General features: G+C 59.0%; 4 protein-coding genes across 4 annotated transcripts; 1 reads left to right on the top strand and 3 right to left on the bottom strand.

The window, feature by feature from the left end:
* Positions 1 to 638: 638 nt before the first annotated feature.
* Positions 639 to 1211, top strand: EHS24_005327 (uncharacterized protein; the record flags this gene model as incomplete). The annotated part of the gene is made up of 1 exon (XM_028620855.1): positions 639 to 1211. The coding sequence occupies one exon, from the start codon at positions 639 to 641 to the stop codon at positions 1209 to 1211; it is 573 nt and encodes a 190-aa protein (XP_028471897.1).
* A 461-nt stretch (positions 1212 to 1672) lies between these two features.
* Positions 1673 to 6149, bottom strand: EHS24_005326 (uncharacterized protein; the record flags this gene model as incomplete). Its single annotated transcript, XM_028620854.1, has 3 exons — positions 1673 to 2181; positions 2228 to 5338; positions 5396 to 6149. The coding sequence occupies 3 exons, from the start codon at positions 6147 to 6149 to the stop codon at positions 1673 to 1675; spliced, it is 4374 nt and encodes a 1457-aa protein (XP_028471896.1).
* An 800-nt stretch (positions 6150 to 6949) lies between these two features.
* Positions 6950 to 14493, bottom strand: AGS1 (Cell wall alpha-1,3-glucan synthase ags1; the record flags this gene model as incomplete). The annotated part of the gene is made up of 5 exons (XM_028620853.1): positions 6950 to 7286; positions 7339 to 13743; positions 13800 to 14182; positions 14246 to 14316; positions 14388 to 14493. 5 exons carry the CDS (start codon positions 14491 to 14493, stop codon positions 6950 to 6952), a joined length of 7302 nt encoding a protein of 2433 aa, XP_028471895.1.
* Positions 14494 to 18672: 4179 nt separating this feature from the next.
* SMC2 (Structural maintenance of chromosomes protein 2) lies at positions 18673 to 22573 on the bottom strand (the record flags this gene model as incomplete). The annotated part of the gene is made up of 7 exons (XM_028620852.1): positions 18673 to 20091; positions 20127 to 21767; positions 21810 to 22194; positions 22234 to 22271; positions 22315 to 22418; positions 22475 to 22510; positions 22546 to 22573. 7 exons carry the CDS (start codon positions 22571 to 22573, stop codon positions 18673 to 18675), a joined length of 3651 nt encoding a protein of 1216 aa, XP_028471894.1.
* Between the last annotated feature and the right edge of the window lie 1329 nt (positions 22574 to 23902).

Genomic DNA, 23902 nt, shown 5'->3' with positions numbered 1-23902 from the left:
CCACGTTTGATGAGGCCTCTCGCCTCCGATGCGCTAGGCCGCGAAGATCGTAGGCATGCTGAGCCGAGTCTAGCACACTGCGCTGCTGGGGAAGTACCCAACTGTTTTAGCAGCAGATGCCACGTCCCAGAGCCGAGAGTGTGTACCACTTGGACGCACAACAGCCCCTGCACCCCGTTCAAAACACCGTTGTGAGCGGGGCATGTCGCGTCCACTTGCTTGCAACACGCACTGCACCAGCCATGGCCGTGAGCTCGTGCCTCAACGTGTCATAACTGGCACTACCTTGTCGTTTGAGATGACTGCAAGCGTTATCAAACAACTGTGGCAACCAGTTTGACAAGTGTCTCTTGCGTAGCGCGTCCTCTTTCCACCCCACCTCGAACGTTCCCGGCTGCATCCAGAAGCTATGCTACCCGTCAAACGTCATAGTCTCTGCTGCGCGTAGCTGGTCTCTGCTGCTGGCAAAGCATGGACTGCACTTGTAAAGATGCCAAGAATCCGGAAGCAATTGCACTTGTTGTGTCGCACAATGGAACCCGCGCTCCCGTCGAGTCGAGTGTGTTGATCTCGTAGATTCCACTCCCCACTGTCCAGACAAACCTCTTTCAGATGTCAACAACTCCACGCCAAGCAGCATGCCTGACATGACCGACACTCACACGGGTCCCATTCTTGCAATTGACGTCCAGTACGTAGACGACACGGGGTACGCGGCCGCCGTGCTCTTCGACACTTGGACAGCCTCTAAACCACTCCACGTCTTTACACATGTGGAACACAACGTGGCCGAGTACCAGCCAGGCCAGTTTTACAAACGCGAACTGCCTCCCGTCCTCGCCCTCCTCGCTGCCAGTCCAACCCCACCAGCCGTGGTGGTGATTGACGGGTTTGTCAACCTCGACGCTGCTGGTCGTCCTGGTCTCGGACAACACCTCTTCGACGCGTTGGGTGGCAAAGTGCCGATTGTGGGAGTTGCGAAGAACCCGTTTCGTCTTCATGGCGAGGAAGGGGAGCCAGAGGAGCAAGGTGGCCCAGGTGCGATTACCCGCGGGTCCAGCGTGCGACCGCTCTACGTCACGTCTGCGGGGATGAGCCAGACAACGGCCGAGGAGCTCGTCATCGGAATGCATGGCCAGCATCGTCTACCAACCATGCTCAAGCTGGTCGACCAAGAAGCCCGCAAGGCGAGCAAACGATCTGCGACTTAGAGGCGTTCAGCATTTGTCGTCCTCGAAACTGCCTCCTGGCCAGGATCGGTTCGGAGCGCAGAGGATGTGCTCTCATATGGCAGCATGCCTCCCTGGAACTTGTCGACCTTCACCGCCGTAACAGTCCTTGCATGGAACCTCTTATGTACCAAGTAACTCTCCAAGTAATGTATATACCCAGTCCCCTGCACTGGGTACACAGTCAGCTAGTCGGCTGCTCCGCCACACCAAGCTCAACCCTGCCTGTCGCGCTTGTCAGACTGTCACGTCACGATGTTGAACACGTGGAACTGTTGGTACTGTTTACATATTGTTATCTACAGACAGTTTACAAGAGTACTCCTCGCTCCTGGGGATCTTGACCTCTTCAGACTTTGTTGTGAAGTGTGTGATGGGTAAATCCCTCTCACCCCGATGGGCTCTCCTTTTCTTTCTTTCCTTTCCTTCCTTTCAACACCCACTTAAACGCCACGCGCCACAGCCGCCAGAGCACGACACACAGCGCCCACAGCCTCAACATGAATGACGCCATCAAGACCCCAACGTCTGCGCCCAAGGCAGGCAAGACGGTGGAACTCGTCTGGCACGAGCTCGGTTGGCTTGCGGTCGTCTGCCTTGTTGGGGGCCTTGCGGTGGAAGAGCACGTGGTACACGGACGAGACCGAGTTCATGCCCGTGACAGTGGCGAGGGAGAGGACAAAGGATGAGTTGGGGTAGATTGTGGTGGACGGTGTTTCATTCGACTCGGCCTGTGGCGGCGGAAGGTCCACAGCCAGACGGCGCGAAAACGGTGCAGTGCCACCGACAAGAGTTTCGTCCATGATACTTGCCCCCGGGTCGGCAAACGTCGACGGCGGAATGTTGGCGACAGGAGGGCGAGGTCGAGTGGGCTGCTCGGCTGCAGTTGCAGGCGGGTCGACCATCAGAAGGGTGACGGGCTCGCGACGTGTAGCGACAAGTGCCTTCCAGACTGAAAGAGATTTAGCATTTACGGTCACAATTTCGGTAAAACCCACCGTCCAAGTCCTCCTTTGCCATGAGGCCATATGAGCACACTGTCAAACGCCATTCGGTTGCCGCAGCCGAGGCAAAGGCCGCAAAGACGTCCCAGACCTTCTGGGCGCGGGTTGCAGGGGTGCCCTCCATGCGGATTGCCTTGACTTCACACGAGTCGCCCTGCGCATCGGCCATGGCCAGGACAAGGACGCCGAGATGCTTGATGTAGGCCCAAGATCCATGGACAAGCCGCCAGCGGTTGAGCACGTCATAGTTGCGCTGTGGCCAAGCCATGCTCAGCGACGGCTTGGGATCCTCCTCACCCGCAATGGTAAACGCGTGGAAGGGCATCCATGCCTCCGGGAGGTCGAGCGGCTTGCCATGCAAGTTGACGCGCTTGAGCGGACGGGGGATCATGTCGTAGATCTCAAATGCAATGGACATGAGGTTGGGGAGTCGGATCGCTCCTGCGGGAACAACGTGGACAAACGAAGACGTGTAGGATGCAGCGAGGAGCGGCGCAAGGGCTGTGGGCGTGACAGAGGTCGAGTAGGTGATGACATAGATGACCATGGGTTTCGTGGCTTTTGCGCGCAGCTTTCCAACAGCCGCCGCTGTACCAGATGGCGAGGCAGTGACGATGGCGTCCTTGGCCGTCTCGTGCTTGCCGAGGTTGTGAACGGTGTACACTTCGCCAATGTCGCGCAAAAAGTCCGAGGCAAGGCGTTCAGAGTCGTCACCTGGCTCACACACTGCGTACGCCTCGACATCCTTGGGTCCGCCGGCGGGTGAAAGACCGAGCTCGCGCCAGTATCGCAATGCAGCGACCGAGAGACGCATAATGTGGCCACCATAGCCAACATTGACGGTCGCCGTTGGGAGGGTGTACAGCTTTTCGCTGCTGGTCTCGGTTAACTCCAACAACATTGCGCCCGTCTTGAGCAGTTGCGTTGGAGGGCGGACTGGCGACTGTTCCGTTGCGGCATTGTCAAACACGTGGCGAAAGAAACGGTTACGAACGACTGCGTTCGCCAAGGCGTCAATGTCAACTGAACCGAGGTCGAGGTCAACCTTGGGCTCGGGTGCTGGTGAAGGATAGGCGTCGGCAACCTCGTTGACCTCTTCAACCCATGACTGGGCCCATGGTCGACCGATTGAGGTGGCCATGGTCGGCGCGTCCTTGAGCGACGACCACTCGCCACCGACGCATATAGTACCCTCAAACTCGACCTCGTCGTCTGCGGGCGGCGGCGGGGGAGGAAAGATGGCAGTCATTGGTGCTGGTGTGCCGTCCTCGTAGTCTGCTGTTGAGGTTGGCGTAGGAGGTCCATTGGTTGTGACCTGGCTGTCGGCCTCTGAATCACTCTCGTCGCTGTCGACATCCCATGACGCAGTGTAGTCATACTTTGGCGTCTTGTCCTTCTCGCTGCTGGTACCACCGCCCTCGCATGATGCGCGGATACGGTCCACAAGGTCCGCGCGAAGAGACGAGACGGTAGAAGCAGGACTGGGCAGGCCGTACGCGAACCGCGGTCGGCGACGGCGTCCCAGAGGGAGCGGAGCGAATGCTGGCGGCACACTGTCCAGATAGCGTGGCTTCTTGGCCGGCGGCTCGATGACCTCGACAGCCTCGACTGGGGGTGGTGATGGTGGCCTCGGGGGTGCCTGCACACTCTCCTTCAATCTGAGAGACAGCGCCAGGGACGACAGTCGTGGACTGGTTGCTCTTGAAGGGGCCCTTGAAGCGGCTCTTGAAGCTGCCCGCGAGGGCATTCTCGACAAGGGTCTTGAGACTGGACGCGAAGGCGCACGCGAAATGACCTCAAACTTGGGCTCTGCTCCGGTTGGCTCAAAGATACGCTCGCCTTTGGGAGTCTCTGGCGTGGCGACCTCAATCTCATCAGGTGGCGGCGAGTCGAAAAAGTTGAAGTCGTCCTCTGTGACGAGGTTGTTGCGCGAATCATCCAGCTCGCTTGCCCGTGATGGCACCTCGGTGATGATTGCAGGGGGGACGACTGTGTCGACTGTGACGTCGGCCGTACCATCGTCACCGTCGTCACCAAACAGGCCGTCCACGTCCATGCTGTCAGCCGCGACTGGAACAATATCCGCATCGTCATTTGGCTCGGGGACGCCATCCAGTTCCAGCGCACTAGCACGGGGAGTTGTAAACGTACTTCCAAACAGGTCGCCCTCTTCAATTTCAGGCTCGGGACTCTGCGAGTGGGCCGAAAACAGGTCGCCGACGCTTTCGTCTTCGCGCTTGCTGCTGCTGTCGTCCTCTTCCTCGATCATGATGGGCTCCTCTGTCTCCTCGGCCTCTTCCTCCTCCTCGACTTCAGGTTCGGGCTCGGTGTAGCTCGTGAAAAAGTCAAACAGGCCTGTCGCGGCTGACATGAGGTCGGGAGCGGCACCGAGGCCACCGCCAAACCTGGGTGGGAGGGCGGCTGGGCGACGGGGCGTAGGGGCGAGGGGCCGCGCGAGGTGTGTTGGCCATACGGTGAGGACGCCCTGCGCACCGCGCCATTTGGCGGCGACAGCTGCAGGGAGGGAGCGCTCGTCAAACCCAGAGCCGAGGGGCACAAAGTAGACGCTCCAGTCTGGCTGTGGCATGTCGTTGGCCTGCGCAGCGACACGCGCTTCCGTCCTCCCAGCTTTCCATCCGGGACCGAGGGCAGCGTCAAACGCAGCACTGAGACGTTCATCTTGCGGATTGTCCGTTGTGTGCGGCGCAACAAGGAGAGCAGGGAGGGACAGGGGGCGGAGAACCAGTGGCTCTGCGCCTGCGCCCGACGGGGGTGCTGGCGGCCGTGGAGCGCAGTGAGCGGGCGCGCGGGGCTTGGCAGTGAGAATGAGTGCGCCGTCCTCTTTGCTAGCCGTTGCGCTTGTTGGACGGAGGCGCACATCATACGGTGCAGGCCCCAGGACGAGTGACGAAGGGAGCAAGGCAATCCGCACTCCCATTGCCCACGCGAGCTTCTCGCCTGCTGCAGCCTCGAGCAACGGCCAACTTGCGGGAGGCGCAAATGTCAACTGGTCGCAGCCAGTACTTGCGAGGCATGCGAGCGCGTGTCCGTGTTCGGCGCAGGTGAGGCTTGACGCAAGCGAGATGGGTGCAGGGCGGCGGACCTCTGCCAAAGGCGTCAGCTCGTAACTCTTTCAACTACTGTAGCCACAACACCACTTACCGACCAGGCCCTCCGGGACGGGCAGGTTGGCATCAGATGAGAACATCCAGAGCTGGCGCTCGCCATCGGTCTGCGCAGCAGCAGACGAGGAGCCTTCGTCGGCCTTGTCGGCCTTGGCCTTGTCCGCCGCCGTACTGGACGCCACACCAGAATCTGTCTCAGGCTTGACGTCGTTTGCCTTGGGCGCGCCGGCGCCGGATCCAGATCCCGATTCTGACAGACTGGAGCCAGACCCTCCAGCGGCCGGGGCAACGACTGCACACGGGCCTGAGAACAGCCGCCTGATATCCGATGAACACGAGTTGAGGGCTACCCATGCGCGCTCGAGGGCGTCGCTGCGGAGACGGTCAATGGTGGAGGCCTCTTGGTGGCTGACATCTTGTGCTGTTGTCGGGGTGGGGAGCGTGATGAGGGATGCTGTTGGGGCGAGGTTGGGAGGTGCTGACGCCGCTGATGACGAAGGGAGGGCTGGAGAGGGCAGTGGGAGCGCGAGGGAGAGTTGTGGAGGCGCACTCGTGGGAGGAGAAGGGAGCGGTGCGGTTGCTGGAGGGACTGGGATGGCTAGTGTGGTAGAGTTTGTGGGCGAAGGGAGGGGTGGTGGTACTGTTGTTGCTACTGGAGAAGGAGCTGGTAAGGGAGGAGGAGGAGGGGCCAGTGCAAAGACGCGTACGTGCAGCTCGGACGGACAGTCGAGGAGCCACACGCCCGGGACAGGCGTGGATGGACGCGGCGCGTTGCCTGCGAGGAGGTCCATTTGGTGTGTCGGGAGGAAGCGAGAGGGGGGGGCGGTCTCAGCTGGAATGGGGAGCCATGGTGGGCACGAGAGAGGGGGGTGAGGTGTGTGTTCACGATGCGTGGGTAGGAGAGAGAGAGATGAGAGGATGTTGGGACGTGATAAGTGTGTTGTGGAGATGGGTGTTGCTGCCGAGTGAGTGTTCCCTTTGCCCTTGGTCGTCCCTCTCTCTCGGTCACTCCCTGTATGCGGGGCCAACAAATGCCGTCGACTGGTTGGTCACTGGCAGCACGCCGCCGGGGGGGTGGGGGCTTCTGTTTTCTCGCTCGCCATGGCACACGTACACGCCGCATTGCCTGAGCGATGAACACCTGAGGGGCATGTCCCATGCATGCGCGTCCCCTCTGCGATGCATCTCACAGAAAGCGCAGCACCCCCCCTCAAATGCACTCTGTTGCAAGGATCCAAAAGAGGCCACTCAGTACCCAGATGACTTGAATTCCGTCCGTGCCTTTTTACTTTTGCAACAGAGCACGCGAGCCGAGCGACCTCTCATGCCTCTCACATCAACCACAAACCCGTGCTTTCACAAAGCATATGCAACACGTCTCCCTTCTGCTAATGGCAGCACAGTTGCATAATCGGTACTGGCTCGATGCGTAAGGAGAGGAAAAAGAAAAAGGTCCGTAATGAGCATTTGTTCGTGACGTTTTTTGTGTCCTCCCTCCCAGTGACACACTCCCCCTCCATCTCTCTCCCACTTCTCTCTCTCCTCTTTCTCCTCCACCTCTCTCTCTCTCTCTTTCTCTCTCTCTCTCTCTCTAAGGTTTGCTGAGCTGCTCCTTGCGGAAGAAGAAGAAGTAGCCGATGGGGATAACCATCTGGCACGCGAGGCAGAGCCAGAACTCCCAGTGCTTGACGGGGTTGTTGTCGCCAGTCGAGGGGGACCAGAACGCCGCGTTGGGGAACACGTTGCCGGGGCCGATCTTGTCCGGCGATGTCGCGCGCGCAATCATGACCACTATGGAACCCAGGAGCTGGGCGCCCGCGAGCGTCGCGCAGACGTGCAGACGCGACAGAGTCTGCAGCAGGATCATGCCGAGGCCGACACCCTGGATCGCGTCGAGCACGCCGAGCCACAGCCAAAGGCAGGTGGAACTGGAAAACGTTGTCAGCACAAGAGAGGAATGTGGAGAGGGTGAGAACTCACAGGTAAGGTCCGACGGAACCGCCCCAGGGGACATACATGCCGATACCGGAAATGCCCCAGAACATCTGGCACCAACGAGGACAGCCGAGACCGACTGCGAACACGGGCAAGAGCCACGAGTGCACCTTGGCGTACTTGATCAACAGGCCCATGAGCAGGCCCCACACGCCAATGAAGAAGATGGCAATCATGACGACAACGGCCCAAGTGGGGACCTGTGAGTCGCTCCAGAGGAACTGCCAGTTGCGGCCGTACACGGTCGACAGCCAGTAGTCGCGCAGAATCTCGGAAATGAGGAACCAAATGACGAGCTTGCGACGAACGAGCGTCTTGAAGAAGTTGGGCACGTAGGGCGGGATCTGGTGGTAGTATTCGGGCAGACCGGCGTACATGAGGAAGGCGAACAGGAACGAAATGGCCGACAAGGGCCAGACGACGTAGATGATGGCGCGGGGAACAACCCAAGTGGTCGGGTTGGTGCCGTCGAGCGTGTAACCCCAGTACCACAGAGCCGAGACCCAAATCTGCTGGGCACCCTGGACAATGCACGCACGGAGAATCCAGACCTCGGCGGCGGCACCTGCCTCTTCACCAAAGTTGAGGCCAAAGAAGAGGAAGCCAGCAGCCGACGCGACGGCGTAGAACCAAGTGCCGACCTTGGTGATCCAGGTACGCGCCACAGTGAAGGGACCGTGGAGCGACGGGAAGCCGACCATGAGGAACGCAACACCAAAGAGGAGCCAGGGGACCGAGAGGACGTAGACCGAGGGGCGCATGCGGAACAAGGTGTACCAGAGGAGCGTGGCGACGACGAAGATGGCGCAGATAATGTACATGTCGGTGGCGGTCTGGGTGTTGGAGCCGCCAAGGAGCGACAGCTGGAACGACGTTGCCGACAGGAGCTGGCCGAGCGAGATGATGATGGTGTAAATGGGCCAGCCGCCAATCGACTGGTCCATCCAGACCTGGACGCGGGTCATGGGCTTTTCCTCGCCGTCACCGCCAAACATGTCGCTAAAGTGGTCCTCGGGGTGGCTGTGGCCAGACATCGAGTATCCGCCGGCAGGCGAGTCGGGGCGGAAGCCGTCAATCATCGAGGTGGTGCGCGACGAGCCGTGCATGAACGACGAGCCGTGGCCCTGGAGAACCGACGAGCCGTGCATGACCGAGTCGCGGGAGCGGAGCGAGGCGCTAGCGGCCGTGAGCTTCTCCTTTTTCATCTCGCCGAAGAATTGCTTTTCGCTCTTCATGAGGAACTTTTCAATACACAAGTCGCCCTTGGAGTTGCCCGACGACAGTGTTTGCAGCTTTTGCACAAAGTTTTGCGCAACCTCACCGTCAGAGTCGGTAAACGACTCCATGGCCTTGTTGAGTGGCGACGCATTCTTCTCGTCGACAATGGACGAAATAGAGTCGAATGACGACACGCGGGAGAAGGTCGAGAAGGGACGGGGAGGCGCAAAGTTGCCGCCGCTCGAGTCGGTGCTCATGGTGCTCATACGGCGTTCCATGAAGGGGTCGGGCGCGTTGCGGTTACCGGTCGTCTTGGCAAACTGCTTGTTGGCAGCGGCAAGGAAGTTGTCGTACGTCTGGCCGGGGGCGTCTGAGCCACCGGCAACACTGCCGCCACCCATGCCAGGGTTCTCCGAGGGAGCCATGGACTGGGTTTCGGGGTCGGAAGAAACGGCGCTCGAGTGGTCGTCGTCGTAGCCAGAGAAGAACTTGGGACGCGCGCGGGGCTCGCTCGGGTCCTCGTCGTAGAACGATTCGCCCGATGCGCGGTTCTTGCGGTCAAAGCGACGGTGGTAGTCACCAGGCGAGAGCGAGTTGCGGTCGGGCTGACCGGCACCGGGAGGCAGGTTGAGGGCCGGGTTGTTCGGGTCGGGCTGCAGAGACATGCGGTCTGGGTTGGGCGAGTTGGTAGCAGACATCATCGAGTCGGGAGTACCGGGACGGTTCCACTGAGACAGCGAAGTCGAGCTCTCATTGTTGGCGTTACCGCCAGCCGAAAAGTGCGTGCTGCGAGGACCGTTGGCAGCCTCTTCGTAACCCCAGGCGTGCTCGTGGGCGAGCGAACGCGACATGTTGATACTGCGGCGCTGGAAGTCTTCAAGACGCTGACGCCACTCGACGACGGGGAAACGCTGGACGGCGGAACGGGCACGGAGAATGGCACGTTCCTCCTCTGTCGACTTGAGCGCCAGCTTGATCGTCTTGGTGAGCTGTGAGAGCATGTGGGTGGCACTGGTCGATTCGACAGGGAACCACCAACCGGGCATGAGACCAAGACCACCAAGACGCGAACCGACACCAAGGGCACCCTTACGACCAAACTCGACGGCGACAAGACCGAAGGGCTCGTCACGCGAAGGGATAAGGGCAAAGTCGGCACCCGAGAACAGGTAAGGGGGCAGGGCGGTAAACTCGGGCTTGGAGAAGACGCGGTCGGGGTACATTTCCATGAGGCGGGCGAGCTTTTCGGCGGCGAAGCGACCATACAGGTCGATGACGGGACCGACACAGATGAGCTGAATCTTGGGCTTCTTCTCAAGGATACTGGGCATGACATCGGCGATGAGGTCGACACCCTTTTGCTTGGACCAACGACCGACGAACACGAACAGGTCGGCCTGGGGGTCCTGCTTGAGGCCGGCCCACTCTTGGGCCTGGCGCTTGTGCTCAGGACGCTTGGCCTCGGCGACCTGGTCGACCTCGATCTTGTCGACAGAAATGGCGTGGTCGTCGAGGGCCGCAATATCGGTGGGGTCCGGGTTCGGGAGCGAGTCAATGTTGCGCAGAGTCCAGAGCGCCGGGTAACGGGCCCACGAACGCTTGCCGTACTTGTCCGAGACACCGGCGACACCGACCGACTTTTGGTGGTGCGAGATGAACGAGGCGGCGGCGTGGAGCAGGTTGAACGTGTTACCAAACTGGACATACTTGGAGCAGATTTCCTTGGAAATGTTGAAAGCCGCGCAGACCTCCTTCATCTCGTCCTTTGTACGCAGAGGCCACAAGCCCTGGAACTCGGCATTGTGGAGGGAGAGACAGACGGGGAAGATCTGGGGGAGCAGGTAGAGAGGGGCGAGCGCTCCGTGGTAGTCGTTAATGTGGTAAATGTCCACGTCGTTGAAGCGGCGGAGCGTCTCGGCAATAGCCTGGTTCCAAGTCGAGTAGAAAATGGCCGAGCTCAGGTCGTCCATGCGCTGCGGGTAAGGGTCCGACTTGGTCTGCGCGCGGAAGACGGGCGAGTCGAGAATGACATAGGTGATGTTGTCCAGCTGGTGAGTCTCGACCTCGATGAGGTAGGGCTCGCCAAAGATGATGACCTCGATGGGCTCGGCAAACTCGGCCTGCGGGTACTCAATGTCGGCAACCTTGGGAATCACCCAGATGAGGTCGACGTCGCTCATGGCCTTGCCCATGAGGGACGACATAACACCGAGACCACCAATCTTGACCTTGAGCTTCCAGTCGATGATCTCGTACTCGAGGGTGGCAATGAGCACCTTGCGGCGCTTGTTGGGGTCCTCGGGCCAGCCGATCATGCGGTCGTTGGGCTTGACCTTTTCGTGGTGCGGCACAACAGCCTTCTCTGAGACACCGGCGCCCTCCTTCTTCTCGTGGTGGCCGCCAACGATGGGGAAGTAGCTCGAGTCCTTGTGCGGCTTCTGACCCCACTTGTTGATCTTGATAGAGTAGAACGAGTAGCGGAAGATACCGGCGGCGGCAAAGGCGGTGAGCAGAGGAATCGTGAGCAGGAGGGCAAACGCAATGATCGAAGCCATCTCGTGGCCAATGGGCGAAATGGTCCATGCACCCGACTTGTCGTTGACCTGGAGCGTCCACGCGAGGTAAGGGCGGGGCGGCGACGAAAAGTTGAGGAAGTTGGGCGTGAGCGAGTTGGGCGGCAGGCGGTCAATGACACCGTCGCCATCAGCGTCGCCGTAAAAGTAGTCGTCAAAGTCGTAGACGTTGAGCTGGAACTCGGCGGGCCAAGAACTCATGACAGGCATCTTCCACACGCCATCCGACTCGAGAGCCAGGTGAGCGTTCATGCCCAGGTCGTAACCCCAGGTGTTGAAGGAACCACGGAGGAGAAGCTGCGGGTAACGACGCTGGCCGCTAGTGTAACCGGCGTCGGCGTGGAGAATGTGCGCGCCCGAACCAACGAGCGAAGACCAGTACTGGATCATGACGTGCTCGCCCTTCCACCAGTTGTTCTTGAACAATGTAGCGTTCAGAGTGGTGGTGGCCTCGTAGTCGGCCCAATCAGTCCAGTCCTGGCCATAGTTGGCAGTGTAGCGGAACTTTTCGGCACCATAGGCGGTGTGGGTGACCGTGTAAGTGCCATCGGAGACCGAAAACACCGAGTTGTCATAGTCGTTGTCCGGGAAGACCATGACGTTGCCAGACGAGCCGACGCGGATCAAAAGGTGGTCGGTAATGCCAGTGCCGGCAGTCTTGCCCGCGTTGGTGACGTTGCCAATGGTAATGTGGTAGATACCTTCACCAGCGCCCTGAATCTGGGTAGCATACTGCCAGGCCGAAGGAGTGACAGAGACGTGGTCATCGATTGCACCTGTGATCGACTGGCATCCGGTGGCGTTAGACGGTATCTTCGGCGCCTTGGACGAGTCGCCGGTGAAGTTGAGGCTAATTCCTGCCATGACACTGTCACAGTCCATGTTCTGGTCCCACTCAAACGAAATGTTGATGGTGTCGCCGTCGAGAGTGACGCGTGCGTCGTGGCCCGGCGAGAATCCCGAGAGAGCCGGGGGCGGCGGGACCCAGCGTGACTGGGGGACCAAGACCTTGAAGTCGAACGGTCCCATGTCGATCTTCGAGATGCATCCCTGCTTGGTGCCAGTGGTGTCATTCGCGCCGTAGAATGGCGTGTTGGTGTTGCCAAGGGTAATGTTGTCGTAAGGGTACAGGACGTTTTGAAGAACGCTGTCGCCCTGCCACTGAGCGAGAATGGCATTGGAGGCGGTACAGTCAATGTCGTACGAGACGGACGAGTTCTCGTTGGTGTAAAGGAGCATGACACCCTGGGACGTGTCGGCGTCGGTGTTCCAGCCTGAACCGGTAGTGTTGATTTGCTTGGCCGAGGGGACACGGACGGCCGACCACAGACCCATCTGAGTGGCAGTGCCGTTGGAACCGGGGTAGTACTCGAGACGGGTGTTGTTGCTCAGACGAGACAGCATGAAACCATCCTGGATGGCAGGGAAGGTCGAGCGAACCCAGTTGAAGGCGCGGTGGGCACGGCGCATGGGCGCGGTCGGGTCAAAGTGGTCGAGGGCAACGTTGCTGTCGTAGCATCCAGTGACAGACTTGTCGTATGGCAGGTTGTAGTACTGGGTAGCACCGAGACGGTAGCAGCCGTGACGCTTCCAGGCTCCGGTGCTGACCATGGACTGACGACCGTAGAGGTAGTTGGCGGCACTCGAGTCGAGAACGAACAGACCTTGCTCCTCACCATACCACACAAGTGGCATGCCGGGAAGTAGCAAGTGGGTGATAAACTCGCCGGCAAGCTGACGGTGGGTACCGTTGGCCATGATGGGCCAGCGGAACACGTCCTGGTTGGTAACACCGTACATGTGACGCGGGTCAACCTCGCCGTTTTGCGAGTTGAGGAAATCATTGTTGACGAGCATCTGGTTCCAGTTGTCGATAAAGTCGCCCGTAATGTCGTTGGACACGGAGAGCGAACCATCCATGCCGAGCCAACGGACAATGTAACGGTAGATCGAGTAGTGGAAAGCGGACGAGTCGAGAGCAGTCAGACCCTCCTCGCGCAGGAACTTTGTGTTGTCGGCCGGGGTGAGGTCGAGGGCCTGCTCGTAGGTGGTACGCATACCCTCGGTACGGCCGCGGCCAAGGTAGATGGAACCGAACGAGTCACCACCCGTGATTTCACCGGGGATGAAAAAGTTGTCCTTGCCGACGTCACGAGCGCAAGCGCGAGTCGCGTTGGCCCACTCGGCGAGAGCATCGACAGTGACCTGAGTGGCCTTGTCGATACGGATGCCGTCCACGTCCATGGCCTGGATACAGAGACACGAAAAGAGCTTGAGACGTTCGAGAACCTCGGTACGCCACTCGCGAAGACGGTCCTGGACGGAGGCGAACTTTGCGAGCTGACGCTGCCAGTCGGGGTGGACACCGAACGCTTCAATGTCACCGTACTGGTCAAACGACGACTCGTAACAGCCAGTGAGTCCCGGGTCGAGAATCGAGCCGTCATCGTCGTAGAAGGTCGGGTAGACACACGACTCGTTGTACTCGTTGGTAAAGTTGAAGTCTGGGTAGCCGGTAAAGCCCCACGGGGTGTATACTGGCAACTTCCACTCGACCTCGTACTCGTTGGTGTTGAACGGAGCCGAGGCATTCATGTACCTGGGGAAGGACACGTTAGCATGGGCCGGTCGGTGCGTGCGCGCTGGGCCACTCACTTTGTGAAACCAATCATGTCACCCATGGTTCCGACTGTCAAGTCAAAGATGACATACATGCCACGGGCGTGGATCTTGTCGATGAGCGTGTTCCACTCGTCGAGGGTACCAAAGTGGGGTTCGAGGAGGGTAAAGTCGAGAGCCGAGTATCCGTCGGCCTGCCATGGCATGTTGACATAGTTGGTACCGGCCAGGTAGATTGCCTGGTAGCCCATGCTCTGAATGTAGTCGAGACCGCGGTCGTCCATGAGACCACTGGCGTCTCCGCCTGCACGTAGTTGGGTCTCCCTCCAGTCCCACTCGTAGATCAGGTCGAAGAAGTCATTGTTGGACGGGTCACCGTCGATCCACTTGTCGACCAAGAGGGTATATGTAGGAAGCGTCTGTGGGAGAGGAAATGAGAGTCAGCAGGGGAGGGGCAGCAAGTGTGATGGTTTGTGACTAACACGCCAGTTTGTGGGAGACTTTGTGTAGTTGCCTCGGGCTGGGGTTGTATAATCGATACTGTCTGTAGCATCTGTTGGAAGCGGTGAGCAAAAGTAAAGGAGCTGAGGATGTGCGCGCGCCGCGCTGGAGCATACCACTCACCTTGGTTCTTGTTAATGTTCCATGGATCGAGTGTCTCGTTGTAGACGTGTGCTGCGACGCCGACAGAGAGCGCTGCTGTCACGAGCGTGCGCGCTGCTCGGGCCATGAAGCCGCCGCTGCTGCCCGCTCGGGACGTGCTTGACCCCCCTCTGCGCATTGGGTTTGCACCGGATAGAGGGTCGAATATGGGGGTTCTACTGCGACTGGCGTGGAGGCCAAACGAGAGAAAAGAGAGAACGAGCGAGGTGCTGCTGCGTGACGCAGACGCGAGAGCTGCGGAAAATGTCGATGTGGAGAGTTGATGTGCCGTGCGCGAGAATGTAGCGTGTGTGGTGGTGGGGGTATGTGGTTGTCTATACGGCGTAGGGAGGTCCAGTCACCGGGAGGAGCCTGGGAGGAAGGAAGGTGAAGGGGAGACGCGGGAGGGGGAAGGCGAGGAGGGAAGGTGAGGAAGGCGCGGGGGAAGGCGAGCAAGGAAGGTGGTCGAGACCGGGAGGAAGAGGGGGAAGGTGTTGGAGGAGAGGGGAGGAGTGGGAGGGGAGGGGTTCAACACATGTATGGCACCTGCCCAATGCTAGACGCGGGAGAGGTAGTGGTGGAGGGAGAGGAGGAGGTGGTGGTGGTGGTGGAGATGAGTATGGGGAGATGAGAGGAGGTGGTGGACGCAGCGATGAATGCGGAGGAGAACACTGCGACGACGGCTGGCGGCACTGGCGGGAGCGAGAGAGAGATTGTGTCTCTGGTGAGAGATTGCAGGCAGGCAGCGCGCGTGTGGTGGTGGTGCGCTCTGGCTGTGTGGGTGTGCACAGGCGGACGGCCCGCGGCTGGGTTGTCCCCCCCCCATTTCACCCAAGCGCCCTCTCACACAGGCGTACAGCAAAACTCTGCCGGAGCCAGGGCAGGGGGGTGGGGGGCCACAGGAGGAGGACCCAAAGGGAATGTTCCTGGGGCTGTTGAAATAGCTCCGAATGTGCTTTTGGGCACAGGACGCGCCAACTTTTTTCGCGCGCTGGCTGGCCCGCTGGCTGGCGCGGTATACGCGTCAATAGAATAGTGCTGCTGGGTGGGGTGTGTGCAAACAACAAGGGAGCGCAAGTATGTACGCGTCAAAAAAGTGGGAAGGTGTGTGTGTGCATGTGCATGTGCGCGAGAGTTTGGCTGGATATTGCATGCATGGGTGTGTGGTGTGTGCGTATGTGTGTGTGTGTGTGTGTCATGCCTTTGCACAGGCCATCCTCTGCCCCCGCGCCACGGTCACTCACACCGATCATCCACACACACACACACACACACACACACACACATATGGCCCTTCTGACATGGCCGACATGGTGTGGGCATGTATGCTTTTTTGCTTTCACTTGTGCTACCATCTACATACTCGTCGTCAAACACTGCTATTGCTGCCACCTGCATCTCTGACCGTTGTCATTGCTCATTGCATCTTGGCAACGAGGCACACGAGAGAACAAGGGGTGGAGGGTGTGTCCTCCTCTTGCTCCATGTTTCTGGCGTTCCGATGGATGGCCTGCCCCTCCTGCTCCATATTATCCTCTCCTGCTCAACCAACCCCCCTCCACACCGCCTTGCCTGTGCGCATCCGCACACGCGCGTGCCACATGCAGACTCCACGACTGGCCACTGGTGTCATGGTGTTTGCGGCCAGCGGCCAGCGGCTGTGTCTCAATTCTAGACCACTGTTTTTTTTCGGTTTGGGACACTACACGCGCGATAACGCGTTCTGTTCGGGCTGCGTACGTCGCTTTTTTGAGTGTGTCCATGGGCCAGCGGCCACAGCGCGCCAGCGCCTTCCCTCTCCACAGCCGGACGCGTCCAACACATCACCTGCAATTCCTGCAAACCTGTGCCCCCCCACATCGCGAGCACCTTTAACAGCGACTGTACTACTACTGTTGCGTCGCCGCCCTTACATGGCCTTACAGCTCTGCAGCGTTTGCGGGCGCGGGCGCTTGCGGCGTGCACCCACAAACAAGGCCGCACCGCTCTGGTCCGTCGGACATCGGGTTCTAACAACGTCCACATCCTGCTCTCACCCTTACGGCCCGTGGCCCTGCGTCCGACGATGCATGCAACGTCGTCTGCGCCAGATATAACCGCAATCCGCAGCATGGCCAGGACGGCAGCACGGTAGCAAAGCCCTTTACGCAGTAGCGATCCAGTCCATCTGCTGTACCACCCCCGAAAGCGACCTCCGCAGGTGTGCAGTACCAGGTTCACTGCGATCACTGCGATCACTGGACCAGTACGTCGCCAATCGGCAACTTTTTGTGTCTTGCTTTCTTTCTCGCGTTCGGTTCGTTCTGTCTGTCTTTTTGCATGTCGTCAACCCCCCACCCTGTGGCCTGTGCCTCAGGTCTACCTACCACACGCACACGATGTGCACAGGCAAAAAAAAAGGCAGCGGCGCAACGACAACGCACCCACCGCGTCCGCCGCACACACTAAAACCTGAGCTACACGAGACGGCCGGCCTGAACGCGCTGCAAGCTGCACACGCACACGTCGGCGTGGCGTGAGACCCGATTTTCTTTGCTGTGCACCACGCATGTTGTGTTTGCTTGGCCTATGCCGGTTCGGCCTATTGACAAGGATCTCCTGGACGAAGGTACGGCAGGGTTCGCTACTGCTCTGGCTGCAGAGTGATCACAGAGTGACACCGCGAGCGACCGCACAAGAAAGAACGAGAGGAAAAAGCCTCAGGCCTCAGGATCCATTGCTATGTGCCATTTTCTCAGGTATGCCATTTCTTCTGCCGCTCATGCGCACTTCAGGAGCATGTTGGGGAACAAACGCCTCGCTTGGCTCAGGCATCAGGTAATGATCACAAAACATGACATGCCGGGCGGACACAGACTCAGGACCCCCCGCCGGTGCAGATGGCGCGCGCGCTGACGCACACCACCACACCGCCAAAGGACAACGGCATGAGCATGTGGCCCCGTCAGAACTTTGTGGTGGCGATGCCGCAACCCTCTCTCTCCCACCCTCAACCCTCGCCCTCCACCTTCACCCATACCCCATCTGCCGCCACGTCACAGATCAACGGGCAGTTCATGACAGAGCAACTGGGTTGTGCCCAATTAGCATGAGCATGAACGGGGCCGCGCTGGCACGCCGCACAGGCCAATGCGGCGCGGGGGTTACAGAGTCAGAGACGGTCCGGGATTCGGGAGCCGGGGACGACGCCTCGTGTGTTGTCCCAGCAAACGCGCTGGCACGCTCCGGCACAGACTGTTACATGGTTTGAGGCGGCGGAGGAGGCGGGGCGCATGCCCACGCCATCTCGGTACATGGCAAACGCCCATTCATGGCGTACGGCACGTAGCACACTGGCTATCAATCAACACGCGTGTTGGAACTGCTTTTTCGTGGAATACCCGAACAATCGCATTCATGCCGGCCGGGTGGCGACAAGCATGCTGAGAGAAGCAGCATTCGCATTCCACAGTACACGCCGCGGCGGTAATGAAGCAAATGACGGCAGTGTGCCGCCTGCCTGCTCCCGTCTGTCGCGTCTGTCTCGTTGCGGGGCCAAGTGGCAGATCCCAGACTCGTCGCAGTCGCTTAACGAGATTAGTCTTAACTGTCCCGCTTCCTGACCCAGTCCGCTGCTGGCTGTTCGATCCCTTGTTTTCTGATGCAGCGTGGGTGTACAGTGTAGTATGTACTTACATGGGTCCTGTTCTCGGCGTGGGTGGACTGCAATTTCATCGTGTCTGTTTGGGGTGGTTCTGGCCACAACAAACCACCGGCCACATCCAGCAAGCGGCCACGGGCAAAGGAAACCACAAGGCCACAAGGAGCCTCCCACCCAAATGGCACATGGCAAGGGTGTGCCGATGCTGTCATGCTGCGACATCACAAATACAACACACTGCTGCCCTTAGCCACAGCTCCTTTGTTGGTAACCAGAGCTCAGCACCAATCCCAAACTGTGCACTTGCGTCATGACGCAGGCAGTTGCCGACGCAACCGACTTGTCGTACCCCAAACCCATGTCTATTCCTTCCTTTTGGGGTACACTCCATTTATTAGCACTAGCACCGCCGCGGCGTCCACTGCGGCGATGCCGCAGTATGTGCTGTACCTAAAAGGAGCGCGGAGCAGTGCAAAATAGAACTGCTCGCCAGTGAGGGTTGTATGCAGAAAAAACGACAGTTCTTGTCTAATTGTCTGCCCGCTCCGTATATACCAGTGGCATGCGTGATTACTATACAACAAGGTCTAATCCGCGACACAAAGCTCTGCTGGACACCCGCGCCTCTCACCTCGCAGCTAATGGTGCACGAGAAGCAGCCGCACCGGCACGCTTCTTGCCGCCTGCCTGCTCTGCTGCGCCGCCGTTGCCATTCTCCTTGTCCTCGTTCCAGGCCGTGGCCGACCTGGTAGCAGTACGCTCAACAACCGAGGTGCCGTCGCGGAACCTGGCTCGGAAGAGGACGTTTGCGTTGGTGAAAAGACCTTCCTTGAGGGAGACGACGATAAACTGCGAGCCCTTGAAACGGGTACGGAAGAGCTGGCCGATGTGTTGAGTGTGCTGCAGGTCGAGGGCGGCGTCAATCTCGTCGAGAATGTACATGGGTGCGGGCTTGAACTGGAGCAGCGACATGATCAGGGACAGCGCAATGAGCGAACGCTGGCCACCAGAGAGCTCGGTGAGGGACGCCTTCCACACCTCGCCAAGGCGGACCTTGACCTCGAGGCCGTCGGTGAGGTCCTGGCCCTCGGGAGGCTGCAGCTTGGCAAAGTTGCCAGGCAAAAGCTCGGCAAAGATGAGACCAAAGTCGCCGTTGACCTTTTCCCAAGTCTTGAGCAAGGCGTCGCGCTTGTAACGGTCCAGCTCGACAATGGTCGTCTCAATCTTGGCCTTGTCCTTGAGAACAGTCGACATCATCTTGTGCAGGGCTTGCTCCTTCTTCTCGACATTGTCGATCATGTTCATGACCTTGGTGTTGATCTTGCGGCCCATACCCTTGTGCTGCGCCTCGAGCTCGCGACACTGCTCGCGCGCCTGGCCGAGGTTGACGCCCGCAAAGTCGTATGGCGTGCCGGGCTTGCCAAAGAACTGGTACTCCTCGAGGATCCAGGGGAACTGCTTTTCGAGATTCTCCTTGGCTGACTCGGAACCAGTGCGCTCCTTGGCAACGACTCCCAGGTCGTGGTCGAGCTTCTTGAGTGCAAGCTCGGCATCCACAATCTCCTGGCGCTTGGCCTTGAGGTCGCGTTCAAGGTCGTGCAGCTCGTCGTCAAAGCGCACGAGGACGGCGCGCTCGGCCTTGAGCTTGGACTCGGCCGCCTTGTGGTCGGCCTGTTGAGACTTGAGCGTTTCGGCAAGAGCCTTGTGCTCTGCCTTGCTCTTGTTGTGCGCCGCAATAGCCTCATCCACCTCGACACGCGCAGCGTCGATGTCGGCGTCGAGTTGTTGGATCTCAAGCTCGGCAGTCTGGACCTCCTTTTGGCGCGTCTTGACCTGGGTAGTCTTCTTGCCAAGCTCCTTCTTCTTGCTGGCAATGTCGGCCTTGATCTCCTTGAGCTTCGAGTCCTTGTTGTTCTTGAAATCGTCCATCTCCTTCTCAAGGCGCTTGACATCTGCCGATGCTGCCTTTTGCTTCTCCTTGGCCGAGTCGACAACAGCCTTGAACTCGGCAAGGGACTTGCGCGCAGCCTCAACCTCGGCAATGATCTGACGTCAGCTACGGCCCCCACGAAGCAGCTCACCTTTGTCGCGTTACTACCGCTGACCTGCTCCTCAAGTAGCTTGACCTGGTGAAGACACAGGTCGAGTTCGCGACGGTCCTTGCGCCACTGGTCAATGACCTTTTTGGCGCTGGAGAGCTCGCGCGAGACCTCCTCAAGCTTCTTCTTGTGCTGAGTCATCTCACGCTCCACAGCACGGAGTGCCTGGACCTTGACGAGAAGGCCAGACGAGCTGGGAGCAGCACCGCCACTGAGGGTACCCGAGGGGTCGTAGACATCGCCGTCGAGGGTGACGGAGCGGACGCCAATGCTCTTGTCAAAAGTAACGGCCTGCGCGGCCTCCTTGTCCTTGCAGATGAAGACATCGCCAAAGACGTATGCCATGGCGGCGCTGACGTCCTCGTCATAGCCCACGAGATCGAGGGCCAGGTTCACCTTGCCTGGTGCGACACGCTGGGCAGCAGCAATCTTCTCGGCGGACATGCGGAACGCGTTAATCTTGTTGAGAGGGATAATGGTGACGCGCTTGCGCAGGCGACCCTTGTCGAGCAGTGCCGAGCCGACCTTTTCGTCCTCGACAACGACGTTGTACATTTTGCCACCGGCGCAAATCTCCAGAGCCGTCGAGCTAGAGTAGTTGGCCTCTTCCAGGTCGACGAGAGTGGCAACGAGACCCTTGACCTGCGAGCGGTCAAAGTTGGGGTAAGGGTCCGAGTATGTAAAGTCGATGGCGGCAAGTCGTGACTTGAGCGTGTCGCGCTTCTCGGAGAGCTGGGCAATCTTCTGGCTGTGCTCGGCCTGGCGCTCGAGAAGGGTGCGTTCCTTGTCCTCGTCCCAGCCGGCAGCGTCGACACGGGTGCGAAGCTTCTCAGAGTCAGCGCGCTTGGTCGCGAGCTCCTTCAAAAGACCCTCGCCCTCCTTTTCGGCCTTTTTGGCGCGCGGCTCCTTGTCCTTGATCTCGCGCTCCGCAAGACCGATTTTGACCTTTGCCTGCTCGGCCTCGGTTCCGGCAGCCGCAAGTCGAGCCTTGGCCTCGGCAAGAGCTCCCATGTAACCACCAGCACCCTCGTCCTCGTTAGAGGACGAAAGACCGGTGAGAAGAGTTTGGAGAAGCTCCTCGGTACGCGCAAGGTCCGCGGCGCCAGCATCGTAGGCCTGCTTGAGCTCGGCGTATGCGGAAGCCTCCGCAGCAGATGACTGGCGCTTCTGGGCGAGCGAGTCCTCGACATCCTTGACACCGCGCTTGGCGCTCTCGACGCGTTTGGAATCGTCGGCGACGGTGCTCTCCTTGATCTCCAGCTGGGTCTTGACCTTGACGAGTTCGCGTTCGAGGTTGTTGACCGCGTCGGTGAGAGCTTGGACCTTTCCACCCTTGGCCATCTCCTTGGCGCGACGAGCTTCAATCTCGGCAAGCTCCTTCTCCATGTCTTTGCACTCCTTGCCGCCGCGCTCAATGTCGTCCTTGGCGCCCTTGATGTCCTCCTTCTTCTGCTGGAGCGTGACGGCCGCCTTTTCGACCTTTTCACACACGAGCTTCCACTCGTACGCCTTGACGAGGCGTGTGAGGCGCTCAAGCTCAGAGGTGGCCTTCTGGTATTCGAGGTACGAACGCTTCTCAGCGCGGAGCTTCTCCAGCTTGGGGTCAATCTCCTCGCGAAGGAGCTAAGCAGGTCAGCCACAGTCATGATGGGGTTGTTTACTCACATTCTCAATCTCCTCGACCTTTTTGTCCTTCTTTGTCATAGTCTTGACGGCCTTGTCCTTGCGCTCCTCGAACATGCGCGTACCCGCTGCCTCCTCCACCATGCCGAGAATCTCGGCAGGCTTCATGTTGAGCACCTTGGTGATCTTGCCCTGCATGATGAGGAAGTTGGGGTTATTGATGTTGAGCTGAACAGACTGGAAGAGGTTCTGAATCGTCTGAAGCGTAGACTTGTGACCGTTGAGCAGATATTTGGACACATTGCCGACCGCGATCTGACGCGTCACCGTGATCTGGGGCGTGTTCTCAAAGCCGACTGGTGATTTGCTGCGGTCCTGGTTGTTGAAAACAATAGTAACGGATGCCTTGGTAACGCCTGCCTGACCACTGCATGTTAGTACAAAGCGCTGGTCAAGTAGTATTCACCGCTTGTAGATCAGGTCCATGAGGTTGTTTGCGCGGACCTGGCATTCATCAGCAACCTCCCGGTTTTCATTTTGTACCCACCGACTGCATGTTCGTGATACCGAGGACGAAACAGATAGCATCGAGAATGTTGGACTTTCCCGAACCGTTCAGACCTGTGATGGCGTTGAACGACTCGTCGAAGCCTTTTGCCAGTCAGCAACCACCGACGCGCGAAGGATAGGGCAAAACAGGCACTCACCGGAAATGGTCGTCCGCACCGGGTACGACTTGAAGCCTGCTGTCAGCTAAGGGACCACACTAGAAGCTCACCGTCGAGGATGAGTTCCTCGATCCTCATCGTGGGCACGGGTATGCGATGAGGTAGTGGGTGTGCTAGTCGCGAGTGGTGAGTGGTTGAATGGATGTGTTGTTGGGTCCACCTTGTTGACAACAAACCAGGCGCGTGCCATGTGGCTGCGAACAACACGTCATTAAAAATCAACGTTGATATATTTACATCCGCCGTGGCACCCGTCCCAGGGAGGCACGGCTGTCGACAACACCCAACAGAGCAGCGATCGCAACCGAAACGCAGCATGAGAACACCACACACAGTTGCGTGGTATGCTCACTGGATATTCAACGCGAGGGGAAGCATGAAGAGTGCGGTATGAATAATTCACACACTGTGAGGCGAGTCCGTGGGACAGAGGGCGACGACACATTGTGTTACAAAAACAATCAGCAGACCTAGTATAGATGGAAGGCCTTCCGGGAACCGGTTGTAGCGCTGGACGGCTGCGAATACAGAGGCTTGGAAAAACAACACTTAAACGGGTTGCGAAGTGCTCACTCCGATACCCACACACAAACCGGCATGAATCAGAGATCAGTGACAACAGACCTCTTGTCCTCGTCACCGCAAACAGACGCCTCTTCACTAATTAACAAAATTACCGCACGCTCGCGTACTTCACTCATGCTAGCTTTCCTAGCCTGGACTAGTGGCACCGCTGGTGGTTAAGCGTCAGACCATATATCTGCCTCCGCCATATCCATCGCGTCCTTTGGTGGCCCCTAGATCTGTCCTTGGCCTAGTGGGATGACACCGCTGTGCTGATGTGATGTGTAACTGTGCATTGTTCGTGAACCAGGCGTGGCGTCGGCGACGGTGAGTCGAGGTCGTCAGCGGTTCGCGTGCGTCTTTCCACTGATGATTGTTGTGTGAGAAGCAGAGACGACACAGTCGACGTGTGCGCGGTCCTGCCTTGATTGTGAATAGTGGGGTGGCGGGTATTTCCTTGTTCGTCCGCAGTGACGACAATGTCCACGTAGACTGGCGCCGAAATCACACCATGTCTAGTTTGCCATGGCACTACTGAAACATGGATCAGTGCGATCAGTGCGGTGTCAATTTCTGGCGTGGAATCAGCTGACGTGAGCATGTATGTGCTATGTGCTAATCTCGCCCGGATTTTGGGCGGAAAACACAGCCTATCGACCCCCATATAGCACAGGCGCTGCGTGGTGTGTCTGGCAGAAGCATCGCACAGGCCTGCCTCCGCGTGCCGGTGTGGTGCGTGTGGTTGTCAAGGATATGCAAACATATGGCGGCACCAGTCCGGCCGCCGTTATTTTATCAGGATCACTCGGCGCACGCCGGGCGCCGAACGTGGCCGCCGCGATT

Source organism: Apiotrichum porosum, assembly GCF_003942205.1.
Source record: "Apiotrichum porosum strain DSM 27194 chromosome Unknown scaffold_21, whole genome shotgun sequence".
Lineage (NCBI taxonomy): Eukaryota > Fungi > Basidiomycota > Tremellomycetes > Trichosporonales > Trichosporonaceae > Apiotrichum > Apiotrichum porosum.
The sequence above is the reverse complement of the archived record's forward strand: the minus strand, read 5'-3'. Positions and strand labels throughout refer to the sequence as shown.